Source organism: Oryza sativa, chromosome 5 (assembly GCF_034140825.1).
Source record: "Oryza sativa Japonica Group chromosome 5, ASM3414082v1".
Taxonomy (NCBI): domain Eukaryota; kingdom Viridiplantae; phylum Streptophyta; class Magnoliopsida; order Poales; family Poaceae; genus Oryza; species Oryza sativa.
Genome location: NC_089039.1, coordinates 18,080,590 through 18,101,791, shown reverse-complemented (window position 1 = coordinate 18,101,791; position 21,202 = coordinate 18,080,590). Strand labels below are relative to the sequence as shown.

The following is a 21,202-nucleotide window of genomic DNA, read 5'->3' as shown; positions in this document are numbered from 1 at the left end:
CTCTTTGATAGATCATAGCAATCAACTAGATTGAATGTGTGCCATATCATAGCAATTCCAAATTTCTTGTATGCTCATCCAACCAGTCATTGCCATTTACGTACTAAGCAACAGGCAAAAAAAAAAAAAAAGAAAAAAGAAGGCATAAGAATGCTGGAGTGTGCCAGGTTTACAACATGAGATGATATGCTCTCCGAATGATTCGTGAGTGGTGAAAAAGAAAGAAACAATTGAATGAATTAATATCTGATGATGTACAATGGATCTGATGGTACAGATTCTACAACTATGCTGCAACAAATTACACAATGTAACAAATTTTCAAGAATGTGAATTGAACAAAGATACACAAGCCGCCACCTTACAACACATGGTGGAGGCCAGAGGTAACAACTGTAACGATCAATTTGTGTGACACATATGTACCAATTTTCCTGATCGTGTGGGCATACAAAAGGTCGCTGTCAATAAGTTTTACTGTGCTTGCTGTTGTCTCTCTTGAGTTGTACTTTCAGTTTTTTACCACCTAATTGGTATCCGTTCATCATACTAATGGCTGTCTGTGCAGAAGCAGGAGAATCATAGCTTATAAAACCTGCACCCAATCAGGAACCAGTTAACAAAGCATGATAATACAATCAATGGTTAGCAGTTAGGACAAGTTAATTACCGAAGCATTTACTAAGACCAGTTGCTTTGTCTACAAAAACTTTAGCACTCAGTACTCTACCAAAACCCTGAAAGGCACCGGCAAGATCTTGGTCGCCAAATTCTTGAGGGATGTGGTAGATAAATAAATTGGCTCCAGGAGGACCTGTACACATGAAAAAAAATCATCTATAAAATGAATTTGAGATCTAACAGGTAATAAACTAATTTTCAGGAGTGTAATAGAGACAAACCCTCTATCTGAGGACCGGGGTTGCTGCTAGTACTTGAAGAAGTGGGAGAACTAGCATTCGCATTTGGAACTTTCATTGAATTGTGAGAATTCACAAAAGGACGACTATTGATAGCATTACCAGGATATGATCCCGGATACTGCATACTAGGCACAGGCGAATAAGGACTGCCTAACTGCATTGAGTTAAACGATCTAGGAGCAGAATTAGGTGAAAGTTCAGAATTGACTCCACGAATAGAGCTTCCTTGATTAACAGACTGAACCATATTCGGGAAGGCAGCTTGATTTTGCATAGGAGATAAAGGGTACTGCATTAGTCCATAGGTTCCTTGTGGCTGCACAGATCAACAGAAATATAGTTACATCCCACAATTCAAGCCAGATCATACTCAGGTGCAGAGTATACAAAGCTAAGTTGTCTAGCAAACCACACTGTGTTTCAACCTAGTTCTAAGGAAGGTGCAAACTGTAGCAGTTTAAAAGAATGCACTTTAATGTTAAGCATAATAGTGAAGTTAACTGTTTAGCTATTTGCAATAATAACTGTTCAATAATAAGCAAAGATACAGCCAGAGGACAACATGAGGAACGACAGACGAACAGCTATAGGTTTTCAGAGACCATGCGCTTGGCAATGATTTTTGGTTTTTTAGAAGACTGAAAAGCAAGTTAGGAATAGGATTACTTGTATTCTAGGAATAATTATGTGGTTGTGTGATGTTCTAAAATCTCAAGACTTTTTAAGTCATAATTTACCTGGTAGCCATAACCATTATACTGTGGTACATATCCCATCTGCATAGCTCCAAATAATGAAGACTGTTGCATTGCATTTGGATTTGACATATTAGATGGGTGAAATTGAGCCTTTTGTGCTTTTCGAGCTTGTCTTTCCTTCTCAGTGTCAGCCCATTTAACAACCAAAGGTACACTTGAACCCTACAAAAGATCAGGGCACATCAAGATCTATGTAATCAACTGTGAAAATTCAAACATAAAGGAAACAGCTAATATATTAATACAACTTAAGGAGCTGGCTACATTTATATATTAAACATACTATCTTTCTGTATACATATGCTACTACTAATTTCCATTGAATTTAAATTTGAAAATTCTCAAGGGTTTTGTTATGTAGTTTGGAGCTTTTGATTCTGTAAATATTCTAAGATATTATTGGAACACTAAAAAAAAATTTTTGGATATTACAGATTGCCTTTTAGGAACAGTCATTGGACCAGAATTGCTTTAAAAGCTGTGACGGTGACAATATGCACATGGATTGACCTATTTACAACATATTACTGCGTCCAGTTTTGCGAGGCTAAAATTGTATACTGTGTCTACCACTGTTGTTGCTTATACATATTCAAGTGTGAGTGTGCAACAAACAAATCCATCACATTTGAGCTTAACTTATATCTGCACTCATCTATTGTTAATTTGATCTGGATGGACTGTTTCATGCTACAGTCATGTAGCTATTACTTGTTACAATCACAGAATGAGACAGTGAATGAAATTATTTTGTTCAGCTATGTTGGAACAGTATTTGAATCAGGATACAGTACTATTCTTGGCTTTGAGACTGAGCTAGTACAATAGATGCCTAAGTTGCTATCGTTTGCAGGAGAGATCTATAAACACAAATCAGCAAAAAAAATATTGTATCATCCTTCAATTTCCACAAACCTCTATTTTGTGTTTCCCATTTAGAGCTTCGATAGCTGCCAGCGCTTGCTCTTTTGTTTCATACTTCAAAAAGGCACAGCCGGCTGCAAGATCCATAGTTGGAATAAGCTAAAGGTTCTGAGAAAGTTTAGGGTTCTATATGACAAGTGTTTTCCATCTGAATCAAGAGGGGGAAAAGGTAAAGAGATTTTGACCTTTGCTTGTCTGTTGTGAACCTCTCAAAATTTGCAAATCCTTGATGTTCCCATATTGCGAAAATAAATCAGTCATTTCAGCATCTGTTACATTTTTTGGAAGCATTCCAATGAAAAGTTTGTGCTCTGGAAGCAACAGCGTCAACATGAAAACATAGATACATTAGCAAAATTTAACAATTATTCTGAGGATATACAAATGAATTATGGAAGAAATAATTTTAGAGAGCCTCATACCCAGTCTTTCCAACTCTCCATCAGCATATTTCACTTGCAATGGACTTGAAGCCTGGTTTCAGAGAAAAAAAGGAATTGCTGTCAAGGAGGTCGCAATAGAAGTAATGTCGGTTTTACAGAACTGAAATCACAACAACAGGCTTTACTCCCAAGCAAGTTTGGTAGGCTACGGAACTTAAATAACTGCCATGAAAAATAAAAAAAAATGTAATAATACTCAGAGATCACTAAAATTTATGATCGTTGAACTGCCGCTACCAGATAACAGAATTGAAACAATCCGAATTTTATCCATCATCAGAAGAATGAGCGCTCACTCTCGGGTAAGGTAGGGCGTGTGTGGTTTTAATTAATCCAGAGATGTATGTGTATCATAACATCAAATTCAGAAACTCCTAGCGCTCATGGCATATTAGAGTTCTAACCATGTTTTGGCTTGTGATGAATCCACAAATACCAATCAGAAATAAATAGACACTAAAATAAGTACATGCTCAAACATCATTAACCAGCTCTAGAAAACACATGCTTGGTAGTCACAAACAACAAATAATATTCATTCATATGAGAGTGCCAGGGGTGAGATACGATCTTTATCTTCTCCCGTCAGTGACCAGAACCAGAGTAGAAGTAAACAAAACTACATGAATAGCAGAAAATATGTGTTTGGATTTCATGGCAAAAATGCATGAATTTTGTTATTAGATGTTTCTTGGCTAAAGAGAGGAGAAAGAGAGACTGTGTCAGCTCTTGAAAGGAAATTTACATGAGAATGTGCCATGTTTGGTTCCCTCCTAAATTTATAGAAATTTACAGTCGTGCGAACTATGAGATTATTTTGGTGCAATCCTATGATCCAAACACCAAGCGTACTTTTTTTTCTCATTTGGCTTGCAATCCTTTATTTTTCCTACAAAAATCCTTGTTCTAAAGCAGGCCTAACGTTTCACTTAATCACACTGAACATCTATACTTCCAAAAATATGATGCGCTCCCAGTTTATCCACGAGAAACCATATTAAACATTTAGAAGGTTCCACATTGAACAACTACAGACACAAAAAAGAAATCCTTTCACATACCCCTGGAAGGGTGCGCTTGTTGTGATATGCATTCACCGCCTTGTCAGCCTCCTCCCTTGATGGGCAGATCAAAAAGCAGCAGCCTGCAAAAGGTCCAGTGCATCTTAAATCAAGGTCAAAATGATGGACAAGTTGATCAAGAATTAAGAATGTCATCTGGAAAGAAAAGGTAGTAGATACTTTCTTCCTGGAAAAAGATACAGTTTCTAATTTGGCAGGAAATGCCATCAGGAATTTGTATAGAGGGAAATGCTGTTTAGTTACGATATGCATAATGCATGTTGAGTCCTTTGGGAAGAAAGAGGGCAAAGAAAGAAGACGGAATTGTAACAAATGAAATCACTCCTGACAATAACGAAAATCGGCTTAAACCAACAAAATGGAAGAAGATCCAATTCCATGTGACACTGAAAAGAATCAGCATCACAATAAAACAAGGTCTAGTGACTAGTGAACAATGACCCACAACAGGCTGGAAACAGTTATTGTCCCATATTTGACCATTGTGCTGTCCTAACCAGGCAAGTGATTGACATTTACAGCAAAAGAAAGGACAAAATTATCGGAGCAAATTACTATGTAACGGCAAATCATTTTGTAGAACAAATTAAGCTCTTAAATCCAAGAAAACAGAAGAAAACAGCGGAGAACACATGTACAGTTCGACTGGTCCTGAATGCTAACCAAATCATGCACGTAAAAGGAAAAAAGCACATCTTTATTCAGTTAATGGCTAAAACGAATCTGCACTGAGCCCTGTACTCCATTTTCAATTGAAGTCAACCAGATCAAGTTTACACCTAAGAGCATCTAAATTCCAGAAATTGAACACCAAATGCTTACTTCTGCATCTCAAAATCAACACATGCATGGGGAAACACCACAGTTCAAAGCATTGTAACAAACCAAAGGACCAGAAACTACCATCCCAAACCCCAAATAACTCAAAATCTATGCCTTGTTCCACAAGAGCACACAAATCCAACGTATTACACCAGCATTGGACCAAATCCCACTAATTCAACACGAACTCGAGCTCAATCGCCAGTAAACAAGAAATTTCAAGCCAAAACCCAAAGCTCCTAACCAATTACCACAAGATGCAGAACCCAATTAACCGCGCGATGAATCAGACTAGAGCAAACAGCACAAAAAAAAAAACCACACATGCAGCCGCCAATTCAGCTGCTACCCAGACACCGAAATTGGCCATGAACAGCCGAAATTCCCCACCACATTCCGCATAAATCGCCACGAGAAGCAACTAACACCCGGGAAACCTTGTGGCCCCACGGGAGGAAAAGCGAGGAGCTCGAATTCCTTCACCCCCAAGTCAAACTCGGTGGGAGCCCGCCCGCGAGACGGCGACGGCGACGGCGAGGACCCCGATTCCGACCCCTCGCCGCGCCGGAGGCCCAGATCCCGAGCACCAGACCGGAAGAGGAGAGCCGCATTGCGCTGGGAGTGGAGGGTGGGGAAGGGGAAAAAAAAATTCCCGCGTACGGATCTCGGACCTCGGGACGCCTTGGTGGCCTTGTCGCGGATGAGGGTGACCTCGTCGACGACGGCGACGGCGGCGAACATGGCGGCGAGCTCGTCCTCCGTCATCTGCTTCGGCACCTGCCCCACGAACAGCTTCACGCTCTCCTCCCCCCTCCCGTTCCCCTGCTCCTCCCCTCCCCCCACCCCCGCCGCCGCGGCTGCCGGTGCCGCCGCCTCCTCCTGCTGCTGCTGCTGGTTCTGCTGGTCCCTGTCGCCGCCGCCGTCCTCCGCCATTGGGGTTAGGGTTTGCGGCGGAGGAGGAGGAGGAGGAGGAGGAGGCGTGGGAATTTGGGCTTGGGTTGGGGTGGGGTGGGGTGGCGACGCCGCGTGGAGACGGAGAGGAGGGGGAGAGAGGGAAGAGGGGAAGAAGGCGATTGATTAATAATAATAATAATAATAATAATAATAATAATAGCTGTCAAATAAATAAATAAATAAGATACTAGTTCTAGTTCCGGTTTGGGATATATAAGGAGTTTTAGAGTTGGATATAATTATTTAGAAAATGAAGAACTTACTTATGGAAGATTGTGATTGGTTGAGAAGAGACGATAGGTGAGAAAATTGATTAGTGTAGTATTATGATTGGTTGAGAAGAAAATATTGTTATAATTTGGAATAAATTTTAAAGATTAAAAGTTGTTATATTTTGAAACAGGAGTGTGTAACAAAATAGTGGAAAGAGAAGCAATGAATGGGATATATGGGATATGTAATGACGATGATTGTGATGGCAGTGGGGAGTATGAGGAGGAGAGGGAGTTGCCAACTTGGCTTGTGGTGTGTGCTTCTTGTGATTTCTTCCATCCCCTCTCTCCCTCTTTCTTGGCTGCTTTAGCCCCAACGGTTTTCTTGCATCAATCCGTCTATGTTTTCTCTCTCTCTTATTGTTGTTTGCTTATTGTCACTAGTGGTTTTCTTCTTGTTTCTTTCTCTATTTTCTTCGAGTTCATTGTTCTTTTTTCTGAAAATGATTCTGATGAGTGAGTACTAGGTTGCCTTGGACATGTATGTTTTTAGTGTTATAGGAATTACTGACACAAGAAATACTACTTTTGTCATATATTATAGCTATCTTTAGCATTAAAGACGATAATGTAATTTAGAATACTTTGATTTGGAGTGTACATCACACTGTAAAAAAATGTGATTAACTTTTTAACAATGAAATGCAAAAATTTTGGATTTGCTTCAAATAAGTTACAACCAATTATTCCGAAGTCTAGTTAAAAGCTACAATCACATCACAATCCATAATATATCAAATTAATTATTAGTTATGATTGTATCTTCACTGTTTAAACTTATATCGAATTAATTGTATTGGTCCGATGTTGGCAAACTGTAGGATCCATGCCATATTGTTCGCTTGCTTAGCTTATTGTATTCCCTCCATCCTAAAATGTAAGGCTCAATCACTCCTAACATAAAAACCAAGAAAAAAATTAATCACCTCCTCGATTGTATCACATCCATTCATACTAGCAATGTGATTGAGGATTTAAAATAAACCAAATTAAAGAACCAAGAGGTGATAGTTAATATATACTTATATGCACGTCTTATATTGTGAGACATAAGAAAAGAAGTGATTGTGTCTAATAGTTGGGATGGAGATAATATAACATAAGTTGCCTAATTATCTTATGTAAGTTTGTCGTTATATTGTTTTATGTAAAAAAAATACCATGTAACATTTGCTCCATTATTTATTTATTGTAAATAAATGGAATCATGATCGAGTCATTTACCTCTTCTCTACTATTATAAAAAATCAAGATGTTTATACCAATACCTTGGTACATCGTCCGTATTTGAGTTAATTTTTAAATTCATTTGTTTTTAGAAATATATAAGGAGTCGTATAAGAAAACCTTTTTTAAAAAAACCCGCATGCTAACTTGGGACGGGAATCAAACTCCTAATTGCTTCAGAATTCTTGCCAGGCCATAAGAGTTTTGAATTAGATATCAACACTATCAAAATAAAAAATCTCATATACTATTTAGAAAAAAAATCTAAACAATAATACAATTAAAATAACCTTCACCTATTATAATGCACGGGTATTTTTTTTCTAGTCATGCAAAAAATTGAACTCTGCCAAATGAAATTCATGTGTCCCAAATCCCAATATGCCTGGATTTTTTATTATTTGCCATCCTCTTCAATGGTGTATTCCCAAATGCTACCTTCTTTAACAACTTAGATTATTTACGATCCGAACACACCAGATTGTTTCTATTTTACTACTTTTACTTATATGGTAGCATTTCAGAAGAAAAAGTTTCTATATATATATATTTTAAAAAAACACACTATTTAATCGTTTGGAAAGCATATGTTAACTAAAAACGAGAAAGTTGAAGTTTGGAGTTAAAAAAAGAACTTAGTAAATAAACAAATAAAATTAAACCTTTTTTCTAACATATCAGCTTCAATTTAGACGAGTCAACCCAAGAAGGTTTGAAAGTGAATCCTATGTTTGCTTCACGGTACAGTGAAAGTAAGCAAGTAAGTGCCTGTTTAGTTGGCGAAATAAAAATTTTTAGGTGTCATATCGGACGTTTGACCGGATGTCGGAAGGAGTTTTCGGACACGAATGAAAAAACTAATTTCATAACTCGCATGAAAACCGCGAGACGAATCTTTTGAGCCTAATTAAACCGTCGTTAGCACATGTAGATTACTATAGCACTTTTATGGTTAATCATGGAATGGAATTGGAAGCCCAAGTAAACGAAATCATGCTATCATCGACAAGGACAGACAGGCTACAAAGCCTGGAGCTTTTGCCAATTGGAACTATCCCTCTCATCCGTCCGTCCTCCTACCAGGGAGCTGGCATGTCACTCTCTCTTTCTTTCTGATAAAAAGAGACTACACAGATGAACGAGTGATGTGGGGGCATCAACGGGGAGAAATTGCTAGTCGTCCCAAGGAGTACGTTATGTTTCTTTTTCTTTTCCTATGTTCTGCTCCCCTTTTCTAAAATATAAATAATTATAGAATAATGCTAAGTCAGATATTTTTAATTTAACTATTAATAACGAAAGAATAAACAAGATTGATCACATATGAATGATGTTATTAGATTTATCATTAGACGAACTATTAATATGTAACCCTTTTTTTGTTTATAACAACTTATTTTTATGAATATAATTGGTTAAAGAAGATCATGCCAAAGTCTAAAGATTTGAGATGGAGAGAGCAATAATATATTTGATGTTCTAGCTCTTTGCACTGGACCATGAATAGACCGATGACCCTGATTGTATGATGTGCTGCCATGGGACTCAAGATAGCAACAACTCAAGGTCTCAAACAAAGAACAAATTCAATTCACATGAAATTATAAGGTTTTTAGTGGGAAAAAAAAAGAGACAAGCGTAGACTTTTATGTGTGTTTTTTTTATAGATATAGCAGTCATTTAACTTGCCATAACTATATGGGTTTGCTTGTAAATAATTTTTACGTCTCTGACTTACCGAAAACCCACGAGTTTGGACAACTTCTCACTTAGCGGAACACATTGCAAATGTTTTTTAAAATAGTTCAAACGGGGGGAAATTGTGTTTTTACCCCTATTTTAAAGTCTAAGTATCAAATTGGCAACATTTTTTCAAGTTTGCTCATTTGACCATTTTCTTAAAAAACAAAGATCAAGTCTAAACGTGTTTCGTGAAGGCAAACTAACGGTGTTAACTCAGAAAAAATATCATTTATGCCCTTGCTCATTTGACCTTAAATTTCTAAAATTTTCACTTACTCGATCTAGTTTTTTTCACTTTATTCCTATAAAATATGAGATGGAAATTTTGACTAAAAATATGAGACAAAATTGATACAGGTTTGAAGGTTTAATAACTTTGACCTAAATTTAAGGCCGAGGCAGGAAAGGACAATGTTGTGGTCATTTTGGTCTTGTTTATTCTCTAAATGCATTATCTAATAACACTCCTAACGTGTGGTTAGAAGAGGATCAGACATCATGTTTATTTTTTAAAAGTAAGGTCAAAAGATTAAAGCTAGGAGAGAGAGGGGGTGGCAAGTTGGTAATTAGGCTTCATAATAGGATACAAACACAATATTCTCTAAGAAATATCATAAAAAAATGTCATGGTTTAATGAGTACATGTATTCATGGCTCTTATTCCTGTGGTGTAGATGCATATGCGTGTTCATTAAAAACACCCGATTAGTTGGCATGTCCAATACCAGAATATTTATACAGTTATACGTACGATTTAATGATTGCATTAACAATTGGAATTTGTCAACTGTTAACGAAAAAGAAATCGTCTTAAAAACAAATGCTGCAGAACAGAAAGAAAAAAAAGGGGCGGAAGAAATACACCAGGTGTGCCTGGCGACCTAAATGATTATTCCGTTGCTTTTGCATGTGTTGAGAAAAAGGAGAAAACAGTGATGTCTAAACAGGGCGCAGCTTTGTCCGAAATGATACATGTCACTGCCAACCCAAAGCCCTCCCCAGTGGTTGTCTCTTCTTTAGATAAAATCTTACCTTTTTTTTGTCTTTAGATAAAATCTTTGATAAAGACATCGTTGAATTTTCATGCATGGTTACCTTCTTCGAGTAAATCAGTAATTTCCTTCTATGGGTGTGTTTAGTTCACGCCAAAATTGAAAGTTTGGTTGAAATTGGAATAATGTGACGGAAAAGTTGGAAGCTTGTGTGTTTAAAAAAGTTTTGATGTGATAGAAAAGTTGGAAGTTTGAAGAAAAAGTTGAGAACTAAACCGGCCTATGTTGTGCAAACAAACAACAAATTCATCAGTTTTAGAATAAACTTTGAGAAATGGTGCATAATATGATGCTTACAAATGTTACTTCTACCGATGCTCGGGTACACCTACACACCATATTTCCATACTAAAACTTACGGGTAGTGCAAATAAAAAAAAGTTGTTCACCGATATACTAGATTACTAGTACACAATATCTCTCTAATTGGGCACATATAAGGGATCGGTTGACCCAATGATTATACAGTGTGAGTCTCCATCTTTATCATGGTTAAAGGCTTCTAAGGTCAAAAAAACAGGCAATTCCACCACCCAAAATTACATTACATGTCATTGAGCATATTTTTAATTTAGTTAGAGCCTTTCAGTCGTTTTTTCCCCGGACAGTTTAAATTCACCGTAAGTAAAACGGTCACGTTTATACAGTTATGGCATACGATGCACTTGCACCACCACCACGTTCCAATACACCGTACTCCAGGCCACGACAAAACCAGGCAGAATGGGCACAAAAGACCGCCACCTAGGCCGCACAACGGAAGAACTAGAACAGCAGGGGCAGCCAGCCCATAGGAAACAAACAATTTCCCTTCATCAAGGAATCGAGTCGGAGCCACGGGCTAATAATAAAGAGTATAATAATAATAATATTAATATTCATCATCATATCAGCACATAAAAACGGCGACGGCGGCAAAAAAAAAAAACAGCACGACCGGTCCAGCAAATTCCAGTTGTTCAAAAGGAGCAAAACACCAACGACGACGATACGATGGCTCATGGCTCCCCCCCCCCCCCCCCCCCCCCCCTCCATAACGTGCCCACGAACTCTAGGCTGGCGTCCAGTGCGGCAGCCACATGCCCCCCGTGCCACCTCGACCGGTGTGGACCATACCACGCCGCGGACGCAACTGGCCACGGTCAACTCATAAACACCGCACAAATTACACCACCACCAAACCAAATGTAGTGCGAGGCTGCGAGCTAATTACTCTCTAATAATCCCCTCTTAACTGACTAGTCTAAGCTACTGCAACTAGGATTTGGAGCAGGAGAGAATGTACATTTTGGGGGGTTTTTTTTTTTTCCAGACTGGTGATTTTGGAGTCGGATTGAAGCCTAACCAACGGCGATCCTGTCCGGGCTGAGCAGCACACTTCACTTGGTTGGAGGGTAAAGGGGCGGAGCGGAAGAGGCGTTGTCGTGCTGCAGCGGGGCTCGCGGCTTGATGTCCCGGCTGCGCATGTAGGCCAGGAACTGGCCAGGGAGCTCCTCCAGCAGCGACTGGACGACGGAGATCTGCCCGCCTGCACCCAACCGACGGTCCAAGATGTGGGGTTTGATGGAATGTCAGCGACGAGATTTTACAGGGGGCACTGTCACTGTGTGTGTGATCTGTGGTAACATATGTGAGTCAGTGGCTGACCTTGGACATCCCTCATGGGGACGAACTGGACGATGTCCCGCGTCGCGATCCTGCCGGTCGAGCTCTCCAGCCGCTTGCCGTTATCTCCATCCAGGATCTGCAAAAAGAGGGATTGGTCGATTTAAAATCAGCATGAAGGATGAAAGGGAATGTATGTCTAGATGCAATCAGAATTCAGAAAAAAGGTAGTAAAGTACTGCATTAGTTCGACAAAGTGCAGGACTAGAGCTACCCTCGTAACAGCTAAGCTAAGCTTTCAAATAAGGAAACGCTGTGATTGGATGAGGTATTAAATCATACGCCTATTTTTTCATTTACTATCTTTGAAGTAAATGCCTTTACCTCCATTTGCTTGAAATCAGCATTTCCAACGCCCACGATGAGGATTGACAATGGCAGATCGGATGCCCTCACGATAGAATCTTTTGTTTCTTGAATGTCAGTGAGAACTCCATCCTGCAAAAAATGTTCAGGTGAGTGATACAGACTTGATAGACGTCAAAACTCAAAATGTTCAGAAATCTGGTCGCGTACCGTGATGATGAGTAGGACAAAGTATTTGTTGTTTCCGTATTGAAGGGAGTGGCTGGCAATCTCGGCAGCTTTGTTGATAATTGGCCCAAACAGAGTTGGCCCAGCAAGGGTGACACTGTAAAGGGTAGAGGTGTATGCTGACATGATGCCTTCAACTCCGACGACCTGTAATGGTAATTGAAAATTCATAACATAAATTAACATGATATAAATTGTAGAAACAGAAAATACATAGGATCAACCATTAAATACAAATGACTTGCAAAAAAAAAAGAAATACAATTGGCATTAGTAGTCATGTTGCTCATTATTTTGGCAAAGTTCAGAAGGATTTCAGGAACAACACCACACATGATTTGGCAGTACCAGAGCCATGCATTAGGTAACATAGTATAGTTATTACAAGAGTGATGAAATTGAATACAAAAGGTACATTCCATCTACAGTAATACACAAATATTAATAGTAAAAACATATGTAGCAGTGAATAGCAATTAACTAATTGTGAATGTTATAAGAAAAGCCATGCCAATTTTTAACATTCCCAAGTCCTTCTAGCTCCTAAAATTATGAATCAGCAATATCCACACACAAGAATGAGTTAAAGAAATTACAAAGGCTGGAGGGATTTTTAGTGGAACAAAAGATGGCTTAAAAGCACTTGTTGCATGAGAGGCTTTACTAGAGACTACTATTGGAAAATAGTGAAACAAACCAAGCATGAATCTAAGAGGTTCAATGGTAACGAATGTCTTATGTCATATTGTAGGAAAGGGGGAGGGCAAAGCGCTAACGTGTAAAAAAATAACTCATCAACCATGAACCTCACCTCGCAATCATTGGTAGTTGCATTCAGATTAAAACAGTGGGATATGTAGCCCTGTGGTGTCTTCGCTCCAAAACCCCATGCCGGGAATCGCCTATCATTGTCATAAAACTGCAGAACTTCGCCAACCCCTAGTATTGCCTGATACATTAAAGAGTTCAGTTTGCAGGCTTTCTTTCATTTCGAGAATAAGCTTGATCAAACAAGCCCTGACCTGCTGGTATGAGTTCGGTCTGCCAGAGGGGTCAATGTAGTGCAAAGACTGAGGTGAACGGGGGTCACCATTTGAAGCTGAAAACACACCAGGGTTGCACTTTTGTAAATATATATGAGATTGACAGTGCTATATATTTAAGCTGAAACATGGCGCTAACCCGTGAAATCTACAGCCACCATAAAATTTAGCTCAAAACCACTGGAAATGTAGTCCAAGAAAGTATGTTGAACTTTTTCCTGGAACTTATCCACAAACAATTGTCCCTTCAACTGAAACAGATCAGATATATTGAGAAATATTAGATTTTGTGTTACCTTTTTGTGTAGTAGATAACATAAAATAAGAAATTCTTAACCTTTTTCTGTCCCTTATGGCTGAAAAAATTTGCTCCAGACTTTGAATTATATACATTCTCAAGTTGAGTGATAGTTGTCTGGAAGGTCCTATTTGTAAGACAAGCAAGGATATATATATAATTAAACTCAGCAACAAGAGCAAAAGATGGCAAAATGATTCTTTAGTCCTTGTGCATACCCAATAAGTTCGTGGTCACCACTTGAATCAAAATCAAAACACTCAACTAGCAATGGGTTATCCTGAAATAATTTAAAACAGAGAAAACATCAGACCAACCTCGGACTATACAAGCAATGCAATACTAATACAAATATCCAAAAGTCAGAGAATTGAACTTGCCTTGCTTCCAAATTGTTGTGATGTTAGTATTATGGGCCTCCAAACAGGGTTTAAATTGTTGCTGATCACTTCAGTTTTACAGATAGGAATGGGACCAGCAGTTTCCACCAGTCTTGATATTCTCAAGAAAGGATCCTGTGTGAATAATATCAAATGTAAATCGAGTGTTACTAATTTGCTAACTAGTAGCATACCTTACTAGCAGAGGAAGTAGTATCATACACTTTTTGAAAATACATCTTTGTTTTCCAAGTTTAGGGCATGGAGTGTCATCTCAACTGCCATCCTTGAGGAATTACTTTCTTCAGCATGTACTGTCACTGTTCCTAGAAGGGTATGTCCACAACTATCTCTGAGGTTAAGTGTCAGGCTGTGATTGTTTGTGACAATCTGTACGAAGAACAAAATATATATATTAAAAGAAGACGATCTTGTTTCTTTGCCCCTATGCATGTGCTCAGATGCCTTGTATACTGCAACTGGAACTATCTAATTCATATTATTTGCAAAGGATCCTGTAACTGGAATCATACCTCTGACAAATTGCAGCATGCTTCTCCAAGAAAATCTTGCTGAGCCAAGTTCAGTGTCTGCATAAAACAACGAATACATGATTCAGAAGTAGTAGTAACTTTACAAGCTAGGAATGGCACAGAATTGGAATGGGTTAAATCAATTGTTCATCAATGTTACTATATATTCTCTTAGTAATGCACTTTATTTCCCAAATACCATATTTAGGTGACCAAGGTAAAACTGTAGAGGAGCCTAAATGAGATGAGACAATTCTACAGCCAAGTCACCAGCTGGTTTTCTGAGAAAATATTAACAATTGAGGCCATTCTTCAGTCAAATCATCACCCAGCTAGTTTCAACACATATGAAATGTATACATGCACCATTTTTGTTTAATTATGTAATGTGATGCGTGTTGGAAGAATTTTCATGAGAAGCTCAAGGCCCCCAAAATACGCATCAGTATCCACAAATAGGAAAGGACTAAAAGATGCACACCATCAAATATAGCCATATGATAATAAAGAAAAATGGTGCGATAAATGAAAAACCATGGATTGATTTCAAGATCATATTTATAGGTGATTGAATATATCCAAATTGAATATGGGCACATGAGAAAGAAAAGTTCAAAGAGGGAAAAATATGAACGGAAGGAACAAAATATACCTTGACTGGCGTGTTATGGTACCTTGTGTCGATGTCATATATCTTGAATCTGTCATAAATGGAAACAAAAGTGTATTGATAATTGGTAAGTAGGATATGTCTACAAGTGATTCCTACATTTATATGTTATAAACTTACACAAGCGGCTGTATAATCTCAAATTGGTAACTTATTGTAGCCTTTGTGATCCACGAGGGTTCCAGTGAGTTCAGTATCACTTCAGTACGGCCAATCTCTTCTAGCCTTGCATCCTTTCTTATGTAGATCACTAACATTGGATCACTCTAAAGTATGTAATCAGACACTGGATAAATTCGGGGAATACATTCACATATGCAAGGAAAATAACCAATCAGAATTAGGGAACATATCTTTTTGTTGTTATGGTAAATGCAATGACAGACAATGAATAAAATGTTTACCATGTTTGTATAGATGGTGCAAATCAACAGATGTATTGGTTGTTGGCTTGTTGCATGTTTTAACTAGTATATTTGAGGATAAGTATTGACATCTGTTATACATATGTGAGAATAAAACATGTCGAACTTGGTTCAAAATTTGACAGTAAAGATCGTTTCCTATTTACTTAAACTTATAATATTTACTTCCTACTTCCGACTAGAACTGTTGCTCTTTTACAACATCACTCTTAGAAGTACCTAGAAACTCGTTTTATTTTAAAAACTAAGTTAATTAACAACTCAGATCGTAACATTACAAAGTAATGGTGATTTGTACCTTGGAAAAAGCATCCATATTCCGCAACTTTGATGCTGAAAAGGATAGCTGCAATAGTAAGGAAGATAGAAATAAGTCAGTGCTGGAGATCATATGACGTTCACGACCCACTGGTTCAGAGCTAGTTAGCAACTCAGCATGACAAATGTAGAATTGATGCAACAGTGCCACATACAGATGGGACTTCAAAGTTCAAATTCATACAATACCGAACTCTCCATGACTCCCATGCATGTCCTTTTCAGTTTTCACACATCAAGATCACTACAAGACAATCCAAAACATACAAACGCTCCTAATAAACTGTTACAGGTGTTCTATCTAGCGAGCACATTATGCACATGCAACCAAGGATATGAGCCTAAAATTGTAAGGGGAAAATGCATGAGTGGAGTGGCAATTTATAAAGAGAAAAGGTGTGAACCTACAACTCTTCAAATAGGCATATCTCCATTCCTTATTTCCTTGCATATATTTTTCAGAATAAAAGACAGATTATAATATTATAACTATATTTTATTTTTAGACGGTGTTGAATAAATCTTATGAAGACCAAAATTTTAACTAAATGTTTTAGGTAATGTGTACGACATAAAGTTTATTCTCAGAGAGACACCACACACAAATAGGGATCAAGTTATCAGGCCAAGTTAGTGCTGATCAACACCTGCACACGTCTTATATGTCAGACTCTAGCATATTTGAAAAAGAGATTGATATCTCCCACCCACTCCAACCTATAACATATTTTGCCTGTCCTAATCCATTTGCAGAAACGCACCCACTATTCAATTCTCTATCAAAACAAAATTGATTAGTTTTTTTTGGAGACTTTACAGCTGAAAAACAAACCGATCATCATTTGAGGAACAATATACAGAATAACTGAACATACAAGCACCGGAAGTTCTAATTTCTGAATTTACGGTGAAATAAAAATTAAGAAAATAAAAAAAATGGATGCATGCATGGAGTTTGGGCTAAAAAAGGCAGAACTCTAACATCAAGGAGAAACGCACATTGACGCATGGCTTAGTCCTAATTTTTCAACGAGAAACAGTTCTGATGGGGGCACATTTTCCAAATTAAGTCCAACCACATTCAAATAAGTAATGGATAAATGGTAAAATCGGTTTAGAATTTTTTTTTGATAGTAGGATACTAGGATTTGTAGTTACCGAAAACACGCACACATGAAACCCGGTTCAGACCGGAGCATCGGCATTTTTTTCAAAAAAAAAAAATTCCTTCAGACTTCAAACAATGTTGTTACGGAGGAAAAAAAACCCTCCAAATTGGCACATCAATGTTGTTACGGAGGAAAACACGCGAGTAATCAAAACGAAAAGGACAAAGTCGTAGTAGTAATTCATACGCAAACAAGGCACATTTCCGTCCGCTAATAGTAAGAAATTTCTGAACATCGAGTCCCCCGTCACCTCTCCAGAAACCGAAGCACATTGTCCCCACTCCCCACCAAAACAACCACCAAAAGCTACTACCAAAAAACCCACTCCGCCGAAGCCGATCGCGAACGACGGCAAGTAACCACCGGGATTCCCCCCTCCCCCCAAAAACCCACTGAACTGAACAACTAGGGTTTTCGGGAGGGGAACGTACCTCGAGAGGCGAGTAGAGGCCGCGGAGGCCGGCGGCGTTGAAGAAGTGGTCCACCGCCTCGTTCGCCCCGCCGCCCTGCCCCGCCCCTCCTCCCCCTCCTCCTCCGGTCCCTGCCGCCCCGCGGCCGCCGCTCCCGCCCACGGCCTCCATGCCGCCGCGCACGTCGCCGGACAAGCACCCGCCCATCTCCCTCGACTTCTCTCTCGCCGCGGCGAAAACGTTCGTCGCAGAGTTTGGATGCGCGATTTCGAATCGAATTTGTTTATGATCAAGGCGGATTCTGCAAGCCTGAAGCTGAAGCTTTTTGAAAGTTTTTCAACTGTGGGGAGAGGGGAGTATGGGAGAGGATATTTATAGGTCAAAGCGCGGCCCCACGTGTCAGAGAAATAGATATGCTTTCTCTTTTTTAAAAAAAGGGGGAAAAACGCGGCTGAACTTGAAAGAGAAATAGCTGCGAGAAAACTAGGAAATTTCTTAGCGAAAGAAAGAGGACTCCCTCTACGGCTCTACGCGGATTTTTAAGCTCCTTCCTTATAAAATCCAGAAAATTTTAAAAAAGAAGTACTAATAAATATATACCTAAGTGAATTTGGCAAGATTTTGTCACAGAATTGCACGTTTATGAAAAAAAAAGACGCGAATATTAGGAAATGGTCTAATATCAAATAATTAGAAAATGTGAGGCTTCAAACACAGGTCGTTTGGCCCACTACCTTGTGAAGATAGCCGGAAGACCCCTGGCGTTTCTCCACACGTTTACGAGGCTCTATTGTAAAACTATAGATTTGATTATACTAACATTATAGTAAAATTATATATTCCAAGGTTTATATTTTAGGATTATATAATTTCAAACAAAATTATTACTCCATTTCCCTCAAAATATAAACATAGTTATGCAGATTTGTAGTTAAAGTGTATTATGTTTTAGGATGGAAGTGGTACAAAACTAAAGATTCTGTAAAGCACAAGTATAATAGCTTAATAGTACCTTTACACGAATGAAAGCACTACTAAAAGAGGTGTTGTGGTCTTGCACTGGAGTACTTCTGATGGCAGAGCAATGTTGGCTACAGACATATGCTCCCCAATAAGATGGATTGCGTGTCACAAGATAATTTGGTCGATGGGATCGAAAGTAAATCTCGTAAAGGTAGAGAGGGTTGAGAAATATACTTGTATATGGCAAAGCTTAAAGAGTTACAAAGCTCATTTTAAAAAACGAAGTCCTCTTAGATCTTGTTAGTACAAAATATATATAAGTATATAAAGTAGGAGTACTAGTTCCTCCGTCCCAAAATATAAACATTTTTAAGGATGGCACGAGTATTAATAAAGTATGTGAAAATGATTGAAGAAAGTATGTGATTGGTTGAAAAGAGAAAGTAGGTGAAGAATAATGGTTGTGATTGGTTGAGAAGAAGATGTAGGTGGAAAAATAACTTCATTTTGGGACAAGACACTATGCTAGAAATAGCTATATTTTGACACGGGAGTAGCAGTTATCTCACTGTACAAACTTTTATTTTCTCTTGTTGCTCTGGTTCACCCCCATCAGCTTTAGCACTCAAAATCGAACTTATAGAAAAGAAAAGGATAAATGGAGTTTATAGGTTAAAATGAAGAGTTTTCATCTTCTTATTTTGGTCTGAAATATGAAAAAAAATGTCTCACCCTAGTAATTTTAATCAATCACTAGCTCCAACTCCATGATTCTAACTTAATTTGGCACTTAGCACAAATAGAGTTAAGTTTGAACTTAAAATACGAGCTACGCTTAGTGTTCAATTCTATTATCTTGTCCAAATTTTCTATAAATTCAAGCATGGTTCTGAAATTTGTATGAAACTTGCATGAAGTTTGGATCACATTGTCAGTGTTTGGATAAGGCATACCCAATAGTCCTAGGTTAAGTTTGACGAGACCCACCATATACCGAGTCTTACATGAAATTAAGCCTCGGATACAGAAGGTATCCCGATGCAAAGTTCTACATGGAAACTACAATGACTACTCAGATCGTATCTATATTTGTCTTTCTAGTTTTACTTGGACAAGGGGACATCTGTCGGATCGTATCCATATTTGTCTTCCTAGTTCGACTTGGATCGTATCCATATTTGTCTTCCTAGTTCTACTTGGATAAGGGGACATTTGTGGCTAGGTCTACTTGGATAAGGGGACATCTGTGGGTATAAATACAAAATATCCATATTTGTCTTACTAGTTCTATTTGGATCGTATCCATATTTGTCTTCCTAGTTCTACTTGGACAAGGGGATATTTGTGGCTAGTTCTACTTAACAAGGGGACATCTGTGGGTATAAATACAAACTAAAGGGGATCGCCATATTTGTCTTCCTAATTTTACTTGGACAAGAGGACATCTGTTGGTATAAATACAAAACAGAGGGGACATCTACTAGTTCTACTTGGACAAGGGGACATCTGTGGGTATAAATACAAAATAGAGGGGATCGTATCCATATTTGTCTTCCTAGTTCTACGCATGCAGACAAGAAAACCTACCACCAGGCTACGCTCCTCCTCATGATTGAAAGTAGTTAGTTGTTTATTTATTGGGTTATTGAGCCGCTTTGGACCAGTGGTCCGACCGGTCAGACCAATAAACCAGTGAACCGATGGCCTCACTGGTTCGATTGCTGGTCCGGTCTTAATAACTATGAACCTAGCGCTATGTCTGATCTCGCCGAGTTCATATTCGAGGAGGAAGTCTATCCTGTCATCGACTACATGTGGTGGTTCATGCCGTCATAGGTTATTCCAAATATTATACTTGTGTGATTCTGATGAATAAAAACAACACCGGCTTTAGCCAACAGGAAATAAACTTGTATATGACAAAGCTTAAAGGGTAAGAAAGCTCATTTTAAAAAACAAGGTCCTAACGAGGTCCTCTTAGTTGCTGAAAGATCCCGCCCAGTGCCCCCTTCCTTCCCCTGCCGCCTTCCGACCAAAGAGAGTATACAATTTTGTCTTCAGGACACTCATGCCCGACCGTGAGACTGCCTGTTGAACGCCTGATGGCACCTTGCTCTGACCTGAGCTATGCAACAGTGGGATCCCCCTTGATCTTTGTCGGATGTGCTTGACGGTCCCCCATAATACGCTAACTTGGGGACTTTTTAGTCCATTTTTTCCAAGAGTCTCCGCTAGTTGAATCGCGTCCAGTAGACGACCTCTTCAGCTCATCCCCTTCGTCAGCTCTTATCTTGCCTACAATATATAAGTATATAAAGTAGTTAACTCACTGCACGAACTTTTACTTTCTCAGTTTCTCTTGTGTTGCCTTACTACCCAAAATCGAACTTATACAAAATGGATAAATGGAGTTAATAGGTTAAAATGGAGATTTTTTTTCATCTTATTTTGGTCTAAAATATGAACAAAAAATGTCTTGTCCTCATAATCTTAGGTGTGATTGGTTTGTGGATAAGGTTGGATAGAATATAGCTATCCATATTAGGGATAGGTGATTCTGTTTTTTAATACTTTTAATAGATATAGCCATCTAA

The 21,202-nt window shown here is 38.6% G+C and overlaps 2 protein-coding genes across 3 annotated transcripts; both read right to left on the bottom strand.

The window, feature by feature from the left end:
- Positions 1 to 212: 212 nt before the first annotated feature.
- On the bottom strand, positions 213 to 6,018 carry LOC4338600 (RNA-binding protein BRN1). Its single transcript, XM_015781943.3, has 9 exons — positions 5,624 to 6,018; positions 4,110 to 4,192; positions 3,028 to 3,079; positions 2,791 to 2,916; positions 2,597 to 2,679; positions 1,661 to 1,843; positions 903 to 1,239; positions 671 to 814; positions 213 to 595 (listed from the first exon to the last, which is right to left on the bottom strand). The coding sequence occupies exons 1-9, from the start codon at positions 5,883 to 5,885 to the stop codon at positions 465 to 467; spliced, it is 1,401 nt and encodes a 466-aa protein (XP_015637429.1). The 5' UTR covers positions 5,886 to 6,018; the 3' UTR covers positions 213 to 464.
- Positions 6,019 to 11,042: 5,024 nt separating this feature from the next.
- On the bottom strand, positions 11,043 to 17,989 carry LOC9266651 (protein BONZAI 3). Of its 2 annotated transcripts, none has more exons than XM_015782184.3 (16): positions 17,667 to 17,989; positions 16,047 to 16,094; positions 15,444 to 15,589; positions 15,306 to 15,354; positions 14,654 to 14,710; positions 14,343 to 14,510; positions 14,121 to 14,255; positions 13,959 to 14,020; positions 13,780 to 13,867; positions 13,582 to 13,693; positions 13,422 to 13,498; positions 13,211 to 13,348; positions 12,382 to 12,546; positions 12,190 to 12,303; positions 11,848 to 11,944; positions 11,043 to 11,728 (listed from the first exon to the last, which is right to left on the bottom strand). In XM_015782184.3, the coding sequence occupies exons 1-16, from the start codon at positions 17,850 to 17,852 to the stop codon at positions 11,580 to 11,582; spliced, it is 1,791 nt and encodes a 596-aa protein (XP_015637670.1). In that variant the 5' UTR covers positions 17,853 to 17,989; the 3' UTR covers positions 11,043 to 11,579. The 2 variants fall into 2 exon arrangements, with proteins under 2 accessions (XP_015637670.1, XP_025881649.1); XM_026025864.2 differs by having other exon boundaries at positions 15,444 to 15,609; positions 17,667 to 17,753.
- Between the last annotated feature and the right edge of the window lie 3,213 nt (positions 17,990 to 21,202).

Excerpts from the sequence above, each read along its gene's own strand:
- LOC9266651 (XM_015782184.3), bottom strand. The coding sequence starts at position 17,852 with ATGGGCGGGTGCTTGTCCGGCGACGTGCGCGGCGGCATGGAGGCCGTG. Across the intron at positions 15,590-16,046 it reads ATATGGATGCTTTTTCCAAG|AGTGATCCAATGTTAGTGAT; the intron begins GTACAAATCACC and ends TACATACTTTAG. Across the intron at positions 13,694-13,779 it reads GCCATAAGGGACAGAAAAAG|TTGAAGGGACAATTGTTTGT; the intron begins GTTAAGAATTTC and ends GATCTGTTTCAG.
- LOC4338600 (XM_015781943.3), bottom strand. The coding sequence starts at position 5,885 with ATGGCGGAGGACGGCGGCGGCGACAGGGACCAGCAGAACCAGCAGCAG. Across the intron at positions 4,193-5,623 it reads GGCCACCAAGGCGTCCCGAG|GCTGCTGCTTTTTGATCTGC; the intron begins GTCCGAGATCCG and ends GACCTTTTGCAG. Across the intron at positions 1,844-2,596 it reads ATGGGAAACACAAAATAGAG|GGTTCAAGTGTACCTTTGGT; the intron begins GTTTGTGGAAAT and ends GATCTTTTGTAG.